Genomic DNA, 11,326 nt, shown 5'->3' with positions numbered 1-11,326 from the left:
ATAATAATAATAATAATAATAATAATAACACCATCTTTATTTCTACAAGTACATGTACAAAGTATACAGTCTTAGCTGACATCAAAGACATACTACTATATAGAAAGCCCTTTGTTATGTAGAACATTTCGATCGACACCATGCCCAGCCCTTGTACAGCAGGGTAGGTGCCTGAACCCGAGCTTGTAGCTCACAAGACTGTCAGTCCCATTAGCCCCCTTGGGGCGGGGATGGCAGACCAGAGAGGCCTAGCTTGTGGCTAGGCCTGGGGACAGTTGGTCCCAAAGATGAGGGGGTACTTATACCTCCTCCCATGGGAGACTTAGGTCTCAGACACTCCCTAGAGAGGGAGCCAAGGCCGGGCCACCACTTGGAAAGGCCCGGGTCGGGAGAATACCGGCTAATCTTTAATAATAATAATTATAGAACATTTCAGGCAAATTACTTAAGTCAGTCTTGTCCCAGGATGCGACCTACACCAGTCAGTAAAGCAACAGCAAAGAACTACAGACCAATAGCACTAACATCCCATATCATAAAAATCTTTGAAAGGGTCCTAAGAAGCAAGATCACCACCCATCTAGAAACCCATCAGTTAGTAAGTAAGTAAGTAAGTAAGTAAGTTTATTCAGGTATACACAAATACAGTTACATAGAATTATCATACATAGCAGCATATGTGTAGAGAACCTAGGATAACCCAAAAAAGTCAGACAGAGTGACTTATTTCCATTTCCCAGGGCAACATGGGTTTAGAACAGGTCGCTCCTGTCTGTCTCAACTATTGGATCACTACGACAAGGTCCTAAATGCACTAGAAGACAAAAAGAATGCAGATGTAATATATACAGACTTTGCAAAAGCCTTCGACAAGTGTGACTATGGCGTAATAGCGCACAAAATGCGTGCTAAGGGAATAACAGGAAAAGTCGGTCGATGGATCTATAATTTCCTCACTAACAGAACACAGAGAGTAGTCGTCAACAGAGTAAAGTCCGAGGCAGCTACGGTGAAAAGCTCTGTTCCACAAGGCACAGTACTTGCTCCCATCTTGTTCCTCATCCTCATATCCGACATAGACAAGGATGTCAGCCACAGCACCGTGTCTTCCTTTGCAGATGACACCCGAATCTGCATGACAGTGTCTTCCATTGCAGACACTGCAAGGCTCCAGGCGGACATCAACCAAATCTTTCAGTGGGCTGCAGAAAACAATATGAAGTTCAACGATGAGAAATTTCAATTACTCAGATATGGTAAACATGAGGAAATTAAATCTTCATCAGAGTACAAAACAAATTCTGGCCACAAAATAGAGCGAAACACCAACGTCAAAGACCTGGGAGTGATCATGTCGAAGGATCTCACCTTCAAGGACCATAACATTGTATCAATCGCATCTGCTAGAAAAATGACAGGATGGATAATGAGAACCTTCAAAACTAGGGAGGCCAAGCCCATGATGACACTCTTCAGGTCACTTGTTCTATCTAGGCTGGAATATTGCTGCACACTAACAGCACCTTTCAAGGCAGGTGAAATTGCCGACCTAGAAAATGTTCAGAGAACTTTCACGGCGCGCATAATGGAGATAAAACACCTCAATTATTGGGAGCGCTTGAGGTTCCTAAACCTGTATTCCCTGGAACGAAGGAGGGAGAGATACATGATTATATACACCTGGAAAATCCTAGAGGGACTAGTACCGAACTTGCACACGAAAATCACTCACTACGAAAGCAAAAGACTTGGCAGACGATGCACCATCCCCCCAATGAAAAGCAGGGGTGTCACTAGCACGTTAAGAGACCATACAATAAGTGTCAGGGGCCCGAGACTGTTCAACTGCCTCCCAGCACACATAAGGGGGATTACCAACAGACCCCTGGCAGTCTTCAAGCTGGCACTGGACAAGCACCTAAAGTCAGTTCCTGATCAGCCGGGCTGTGGCTCGTACGTTGTTTTGCGTGCAGCCAGCAGCAACAGCCTGGTTGATCAGGCGCTGATCCACCAGGAGGCCTGGTCACAGACCGGGCCGCGGGGGCGTTGACCCCCGAAACTCTCTCCAGGTAAACTCCAGGTTATCCATTCCTCCATTTATGGATCTTATGTAAACATGACGTAAGTGCAGTACTAAAACATTTATCATGGAAGTATTTCGCTCACTGAAAACTCTCTCATTGAACCGACAAAAATCCAAGTGAGCGAAACATTTTCATAACAAAAGGGATGCTGCTGAACTTGTTTAACATGGTTATCGTGTGTGATGCCACCTTTGATCTCCGTGAATCTTAGATGGAAGTTCCTATACAGTGTGAACTGCACACAAACTGACGAAGATGTGTACTCAGTAGAGCAAAAAGGTCTAATTACTAAAGAATATACTTAATAACTTACGAAAAGTTGAGAGCAGGTGGAGGTGACTGATAAGATAAAAAAAAAAGAAGATAAGATCACCTTGATCATCGTCTGGAGAGGCTGCTGAACCATCCCTACAAGGTACATCATTACAACATCACCATCATGGCTGCCATCCACCATACCATTCCTGTCTGGGATCTGTCAGTGTTTTACGGTAAAGGTAAGATGATGGTTACTAGTTGATGCATGTCAGTAAGGCAGTAAGCGAGACCATAGCCTCTGATGCTTTAGTTTCAGCAGCAAAGTGTTGTGGTGTACTGTTAAAAGATTTTTTTACATCAGTAAAGTGGCCCATTGAATGTTATTTATATTCTAGAGCTGAATAGATAATCTAGTATCTTTATGACAGTATCATTAGTGCTTTTAAATTGTCCTGAAGATAATCTGGCAAGGATTATGAACATATAATTTAGTAATAATGCTGTGGAAAATTACATTTACCTGGATGAATCTCACTACATACATACAAGTAAATGGTAACAAAGATAATTATTATTTATCAAAGTTACAGAGACAAGTAGGAATTTTTAGGACACCTAGGTCGCAAAAATGTCCCCCTTCGATACCTACCATCTATCTCTCCACAAGTTGCTCTAGACCTATATTAATTGCAAATGAAATGTACATACACACCAGGAATTCTGGTAAAATTATTATAATTTTTGTGGACTGTATATTAAAATTAATAAATGATTACATATACACATTTATATAACAGAAGGAGAATTTATAATCATAACACTCACCAATTAGTCTGGAGATTACTGTGTATAATACTCAAAAACCTCCCTCTAACTAAATTTATGATGATAATACTGGCCAGAATTACAAACATAATTTAGATAGCTTATTTGAGGTTCCTGGAGCTGTCCTGTACATCGATTTAATGCTCAAATTATGCAGAAATGCACATCCAACAATTTCGGCTCCTATTTGAGAGGTGTAAGCCCAATATAACCTCAAGAGTGACGAACATTCTTCTTATTTTCACTAACGTTTTCTTGGCTCATTCAAAAAACATAATGGCGAGTGACCTCTGCGCAGGCGCAGAGCTTCCCATTTTTTATATTATAATTTTTATTAAATACAATATAAACCATCAATTTACATATAAAATACTGTATTTCCATAAATATATACAGTATTTACCCCAAATGCCTTGAATCTCCACTCTGGAGAGACGTAGAATGAGGGGAGATATCATTGAAGTGTATAAGTGGATGACGGCATAAACAAAGGAGATATTAGTACTGAGGGTGTCGAACCAGGTAAGAACCAGAAATAACAGATTTAAGTTGGATAAAGTTAGATTTAGAAAGGACATAAGTAAGTATTGGTTTTCTAACAGAGTTGTGGATGCGTGGAACAATCTTCGAGTAGGGTGATAGAGGCTAGGACCTTGGGTAGCTTAAAAAGAGATTGGACAAATATATGAGAGGAAGGGGCTGGGTTTGATTGGTGTCATTGGGTACGGGAATAAATTCTTGGGTAGCTTTGAGTAGAGGTCGTTTTGATAAGGACCTGCCTTGTATGGGCCAGTAGGCCTTCTGCAGTGTTCCCCCATTCTCATGTTCTTAATAAATTAATATATTTATTTATCTATTATCTTTTAAAAGATGTTCGATAACAATTCCAGGTCAGAGATCTCATCTACTTGTTCTGGGGTTTATATGGTGATATTTCCTTGTGTATGTTGTGGAGGCTACACAACACACATCAACGATTAGGGAAAACGAGCTGGCAAAACTTGACTTGGTTATGGGCCTAGATGGCTATGACAGGAGAAAGTAGAAGCAGACATGTGAACAAGTGCCTAACAAAAGTATACCAGTAGATATTTTACTGCGATAAAAGCGTAAACACAACTTGGGTATGTAAAGTAAAAGGACACAAGTGCAACTAATGTGAACATTAAAATGGTATAAAATACCGACAGATTGTTAGGTAAGACACATATGCAACAGTTAGGTATCTTTATTTCGAAACGTTTCGCCTACACAGTAGGCTTCTTCTGTCGAGTACAGAAAAGTTGATAGAAGCAGAAGATACTTGAAGACGATGTAATCAGTCCATCACCCTTAAAGTTTTGAGGTGGTCAGTCCCTCAGTCTGGAGAAGAGCATTGTTCCGTTGTCTGAAACAATATGAAGTTGAAGTGACAGGATGGAGCCTTTTATAGTGCCAGGAGGTGAGACGTAGGTATCTTGGTACAGACCAAGGGTATCTTGGTACAGACCATGAACTTCGACAATCTCTACTAGTGAGAACGGCTGGGTTTGAGAGGGACCTGCCCTCCCAACGGAACCTACGTCTCACCTCCTGGCACTATAAAAGGCTCCATCCTGTCACTTCAACTTCATATTGTTTCAGACAACGGAACAATGCTCTTCTCCAGACTGAGGGACTGACCACCTCAAAACTTTAAGAGTGATGGACTGATTACATCGTCTTCAAGTATCTTCTGCTTCTATCAACTTTTCTGTACTCGACTGAAGAAGCCTACTGTGTAGGCGAAACGTTTCGAAATAAAGATACCTAACTGTTGCATATGTGTCTTACCTAACAATCTGTCGGTATTTTATACCATTTTAATGTTCATTCTGTCAGACACTGCAACACAAGGGTATCTTGGTACAGACCATGAACTTCGACAATCTCTACTAGTGAGAACGGCTGGGTTTGAGAGGGACCTGCCCTCCCAACGGAACCTACGTCTCACCTCCTGACACTATAAAAGGCTCCATCCTGTCACTTCAACTTCCTATTGTTTCAGACAACGGAACAATGCTCTTCTCCAGACTGAGGGACTGACCACCTCAAAACTTTAAGGGTGATGGACTGATTACATCGTCTTCAAGTATCTTCTGCTTCTATCAACTTTTCTGTACTCGACTGAAGAAGCCTACTGTGTAGGCGAAACGTTTCGAAATAAAGATACCTAACTGTTGCATATGTGTCTTACCTAACAACGAGTACAGAAAAGTTGATAGAAGCAGAAGATACTTGAAGACGATGTAATCAGTCCATCACCCTTAAAGTTTTGAGGTGGTTAGTCCCTCAGTCTGGAGAGGAGCATTGTTCCGTTGTCTGAAACAATATGAAGTTGAAGTGACAGGATGGGGCCTTATATAGTGCCAGGAGGTGAGACGTAGGTTGCTTTGGGAGGGCAGGTCCCTCTACTAGTGAGAACGGCTGGGTTTGAGAGGGACTTGCCCTCCCAAAGCAACCTACGTCTCACCTCCTGGCACTATATAAGGCCCCATCCTGTCACTTCAACTTCATATTGTTTCAGACAACGGAACAATGCTCTTCTCCAGACTGAGGGACTGACCACCTCAAAACTTTAAGGGTGATGGACTGATTACATCGTCTTCAAGTATCTTCTGCTTCTATCAACTTTTCTGTACTCGACTGAAGAAGCCTACTGTGTAGGCGAAACGTTTCGAAATAAAGATACCTAACTGTTGCATATGTGTCTTATGCAACTAATGTGATATTTTATTGTGGCAACGTTTCGCTCTCCAGGAGCTTTATCAAGCTTTATGGCTTGACAAAGCTCCTGGAGAGCGAAACGTTGCCACAATAAAATGTCACATTAGTTGCACTTGTGTCCTTTTAAGAACATAAGAATAGAGGAACACTGCAGAAGGCCTGCTGGCCCATGCGAGGCAGTTCCTTACTTTACATATTGTCGGTAATTCTACCAACTTTATCAAAACTTGGGTATAATCATACAAGGCTGTTTTCGGTATGAGAGAATAACTCATCAAGCAAGAGACGTAAATAAATTTCATGTATGAAAGTTGAGACACGTGCAACATCTGGATATCGGTATTTTATACCTTTCTTGCACAAATTTCATGTAATTCCTTAAATACTACATAATCAATCAACTACACTATCAACGGCTTTCACTCCACTTTTACAACACTAATCATATACCATGCAAAATTTCCGAACGCATTTCTGCCCGTCTTTCGTGTACACATCAATGTTTAACTTCTAAGTAACAGCAGAGGGGATCCAAGACAAACGTAAATAGTTCATTATGACTGTAACTTGTTCAGTTAATAATAATAATAATAATAATAATAATAATAATAATAATAATAATAATAATAAATCTTTATTTCTTCAAGTACATGTACAAGGTATACAGTCCTAGCTGACATCAGTGACATACTACTATATAGAAAAACCCTTGTTATACAAAGTATTTCGGGCGAATTAGGTCAGTTTCGTCCCAGGATCCGGCCCACACCAGTCGACTAACACCCAGGTGCCCATTTTACTGATAAATGCCTTCAGGAAACAGGACCTAATGTTTCCAGATGTACCTGGACCTCAATGTGTGAGCTGAGTGCGCTAGCAATCGAGCAATGAACAAGTCCCAGGACCCATTATGTACCTCTGTAATCTTTTGACTACCTCCCACATTCGAATGTTTTACACAAGCAGCTAGTAAGAGATACTGGGCGAAATGAGTTTTGTTGATTGGGCTTTGGAATGGGAATAATGAGGCTGTTGGTCCAAGATTTAGGGAGCTCCCCAGTGTAGTGTCTGATATGTGGAAGATGGCTAATGTAATTCCTATTTTTAAAACAGGGGACAAGTCGTTATCGTCAAATTACCGCCCAATAAGCCTGACCTCAATTGTAGGCAAATTACTAGAGTCAATTATAGCTGAGATTATAAGAAGCCATCTCGATAAGCATAGCTTGATTAAGGATACTCAGCATGGATTCACAAGAGGCCGGTCTTGTCTAACTAATTTATTAACTTTCTTCAGTAAAGCTTTTGAGGCTGTTGACCACGATAAAGAATTTGATATTATTTACTTAGATTTTAGTAAGGCTTTTGATAGAGTTCCGCACCAAAGACTGTTAAAGAAAGTGGAAGCTCATGGCACTGGGGGAAAAGTGCTTTCGTGGATCGAGTCATGGCTCACAGACAGGAAGCAGAGTGTCCATAAATGGGGTTAAATCCGAGTGGGGATCTGTAACAAGTGGCGTTCCACAGGGATCAGTCTTGGGTCCGTTGTTGTTTATAATATATATCAATGACCTTGATGAGGAAATTACTAGTGATATGAGCAAATTCGCCGATGACACAAAGATAGGTAGGATAATTGATTCAAACGTAGATGTTATGGAACTTCAGGAGGATTTAAACAAACTCTATTCTTGGTCAGAAAAGTGGCAGATGCAGTTCAATGTAGATAAATGCAAGGTTCTGAAGCTCGGGAGTGTCCATAACCCTAGCACTTATAAGTTAAATAATGTAGAACTTAGCCATACAGATTGCGAAAAGGACTTGGGGGTTATGGTTAGCAGCAACCTTAAACCAACACAGCAATGCCTAAGCGTACGTAATAAGGCAAATAGATTACTGGGATTTATATCAAGAAGTATAAGCAACAGAAGTCCAGAGGTCATACTGCAGCTTTATACATCATTAGTAAGGCCTCACCTAGATTATGCAGCTCAATTCTGGTCTCCATATTACAGAATGGACATAAATTCGTTAGAAAACATTCAGCGTAGGATGACTAAATTAATACATAGCATTAGAAATCTTCCTTATGAAGAAAGATTGAAGACTCTTAAATTACATTCACCTGTTAGACGAAGAATGAGGGGAGACCTGATCGAAGTGTATAAGTGGAAGATAGGTATTAATAAGGGGGATATTAATAAGGTCTTGAGAATATCTCTCCAAGAGAGAACCCGCAGTAATGGATTTAAATTAGATAAGTTTAGATTTAGAAAGGACATAGGAAAGTATTGGTTTGGAAATAGGGTAGTTGATGAGTGGAACAGTCTACCTAGTTGGGTTATTGAGGCTGGGACTTTGGGTAGTTTCAAATTTAGGTTGGATAAGTACATGAGTGGGAGGGGTTGGATTTGAGTGGGACTTGCACATCAGAGCTTATTTCTCTTATTTTCTCCACCATTCTCCTCCTGATAATCTTCTCCATGACTTTGCATACTATACACGTCAGTGACACTGGTCTGTAATTTAATGCCTCTTTTCTGTCTCCTTTTTTAAATATGGGAACTATATTTGCGGGCTTCCATACCTCAGGTAGTTGCCCAGTTTCAAGGAATGTGTTGAAGATTGTGGGTAATGGCACACACAGTATATCTGCTCCCTCCCTGAGGACCCACGGGGAGATGTTGTCCGGTCCCATTGCCTTTGAGGCATCAAGGTCACTTGGCAGCTTCTTCACCTCCTCCTCAGTTGTGTGCATATCGTCCAGTACTTGTTGATCTATTCCCTGTTGGTGTTTCCCTCTGTCCTGTCTTCCCAGAGTCCTTCCTGTCTCCACTGTGAGTACTTCCTTAAATCTCATGTTGAGCTCCTCGCATACCTCTTGGTCGTTTCTTGTGAGTTCCTCACCTTCTTTCCTCAGTCTGATCACCTGGTCTTTGACTGTCGTCTTTCTCCTAATGTGGTTAAACAGCAATTTAGGGTCAGACTTCGTTTTCGATGCTATGTCATTTTCGTACTGTCGCTGGGCCTCCCTCCTTATCTGTGCATATTCGTTTCTGGCTCTTCGACTAATCCTCTTGTTTACCTGGGCCCTTTGCCTTCTGTGCCTCTTCCATTCTCTAATGCACTTAGTTTTTGTCTCCCTGCACCTTCGGGTAAACCAAGGACTCGCTTTGGTCTTCCCATTGTTTCTGTTACCCTTGGGAACAAACCTTTCCTCTGCGTCCTTGCTTTTTGTTGTTACATACTCCATTTCATTTACTGACTTTCCTACCATTTCTCTGTCCCACTGCACCTCCCGCAGGAAGTTCCTCATACCTGTGTAGTCCCCGCTTTTATAGCTTGGCTTTTCCCATGCGACTCCTGTTATCCTCTCCACCTGTAACTCAGGATTACGTGGTCACACGTGTGTGTGTATGTGTGTGTGTGTGTGTGTGTGTGTGTGTGTGTGTGTGTGTGTGTGTGTGTATGTGTGTGTGTGTGTGTGTGTGTGTGTGTGTGTGTGTGTGTGTGTGTGTGTGTGTGTGTGTGTGTTTGTGTGTGTGTGTTTGTGTGTGTGTTTGTGTGTGTGTGTGTGTGTGTGTGTGTGTGTGTGTGTGTGTGTGTGTGTGTGTGTGTGTGTGTGTGTGTGTGTGTGTACTCACCTAGTTGTACTCACGTAGTTGAGGTTGCAGGGGTCGAGTCCAAGCTCCTGGCCCCGCCTCTTCACTGGTCACTACTATGTCACTCTCCCTGAACCATGAGCTTTATCGTACCTCTGCTTAAAGCTATGTATGGATCCTGCCTCCACTACATCGCTTCCCAAACTATTCCACTTCCTGACTACTCTGTTACTGAAGAAATACTTCCTAACATCCCTTTGATTCATCTGTGTCTTCAGCTTCCAACTGTGTCCCCGTGTTGCTGTGTCCAGTCTCTGGAACATCCTGTCTTTGTCCACCTTGTCAATTCCTCTCATTATTTTGTAAGTCGTTATCATGTCCCCCCTATCTCTCCTGTCCTCCAGTGTAGTCAGGTTGATTTCCCTTAACCTCTCCTCATAGGACATACCTCTTAACTCTGGGACTAGTCTTGTTGCAAACCTTTGCACTTGCTCTAGTTTCTCTACATGCTTGGCTAGGTGTGGGTTCCAAACTGGTGCCGCATACTCCAATATGGGCCTAAAGTACACGGTGTACAGGGTCCTGAACGATTCCTTATTAAGATGTCGGAATGCTGTTCTGAGGTTTGCCAAGCGCCCATATGCTGCAGCAGTTATTTGGTTGATGTGCACTTCAGGAGATGTGCCTGATGTTATACTCACCCCAAGATATTTTTCCTTGAGTGATGTTTGTAGTCTCTGGCCCCCTAGACTGTACTCCGTCTGCGGTCTTCTTTGCCCTTCCCCAATCCTCATGACTTTGCAATTGGTGAGATTGAACTCCAGGAGCCAGTTGCTGGACCAGGTCTGCAGCCTGTCCAGATCCCTTTGTATTTCTGCCTGGTCATCGATCGAATGAACTCTTCTCATCAACTTCACGTCATCTGCAAACAGGGACACCTCGGAGTTCATTCCTTCCGTCATGTTCACAAATACCAGAAACAGCACTGGTCCTAGGACTGACCCCTTTGGGACCCCGCTGGTCACAGCTGCCCACTCTGACACCTCGCCACGTACCATTACTCGCTGCTGTCTTCTTGACAAGTATTCCCTGATCCATTGCAGTGCCTTCCCTGTTATCCCTGCTTGGTCCTCCAGTTTTTGCACTAATCTCTTGTGTGGTACTGTGTCAAACGCCTTCTTGCAGTCCAAGAAAATGCAATCCACCCACCCCTCTCTCTCTTGTCTTACTGCTGTCACCATGCCATAGAACTCCAGTAAGTTTGTGACACAGGATTTCCCGTCTCTGAAACCATGTTGGCTGCTGGTGATGAGATCATTCCTTTCTAGATGTTCCACCATTCTTCTCCTGACAATCTTTTCCATGATTTTGCATGCTATACATGTCAGTGACACTGGTCTGTAGTTTAGTGCTTCATGTCTGTCTCCTTTTTTAAAGATTGGGACCACATTTGCTGTCTTCCATGCCTCAGGCAATCTCCCTGTTTCGATAGATGTATTGAATATTGTTGTTAGGGGTACACATAGCGCCTCTGCTCCCTCTCTCAGGACCCATGGAGAGATGTTATCTGGCCCCATTGCCTTTGAGGTATCTAGCTCACTCAGAAGCCTCTTCACTTCTTGTTCGGTTGTGTGTACTGTGTCCAGCACATGGTGGTGTACCCCACCTCTGTCTTTCTGGAGCCCCTTCTGTCTCCTCTGTGAACACTTCTTTGAATCTCTTGTTGAGTTCCTCACATACTTCACTGTCATTTCTTGTTGTCTCTCCTCCTTCCTTCCTTAGCCTGATTACCTGGTCCTTGACGGTTGTTTT

At 42.4% G+C, this 11,326-nt stretch overlaps 1 protein-coding gene across 1 annotated transcript in view; it reads left to right on the top strand.

Annotated features, from left to right (window-relative positions):
• The first annotated feature begins 2,477 nt into the window (after window positions 1-2,477).
• The window catches only part of LOC128694910 (choline/ethanolamine kinase), a 626,519-nt gene continuing 617,670 nt past the window's right edge, over window positions 2,478-11,326 (top strand). The window contains exon 1 of the mRNA XM_070094266.1: window positions 2,478-2,581. Within this exon, the coding sequence (XP_069950367.1) occupies window positions 2,524-2,581 (58 nt within the window). The 5' untranslated portion in view covers window positions 2,478-2,523. The remainder of the gene's footprint in view (window positions 2,582-11,326) is intronic.

Source organism: Cherax quadricarinatus, chromosome 45 (genome assembly GCF_038502225.1).
Source record: "Cherax quadricarinatus isolate ZL_2023a chromosome 45, ASM3850222v1, whole genome shotgun sequence".
Lineage (NCBI taxonomy): Eukaryota > Metazoa > Arthropoda > Malacostraca > Decapoda > Parastacidae > Cherax > Cherax quadricarinatus.
The sequence above is the reverse complement of the archived record's forward strand: the minus strand, read 5'-3'. Positions and strand labels throughout refer to the sequence as shown.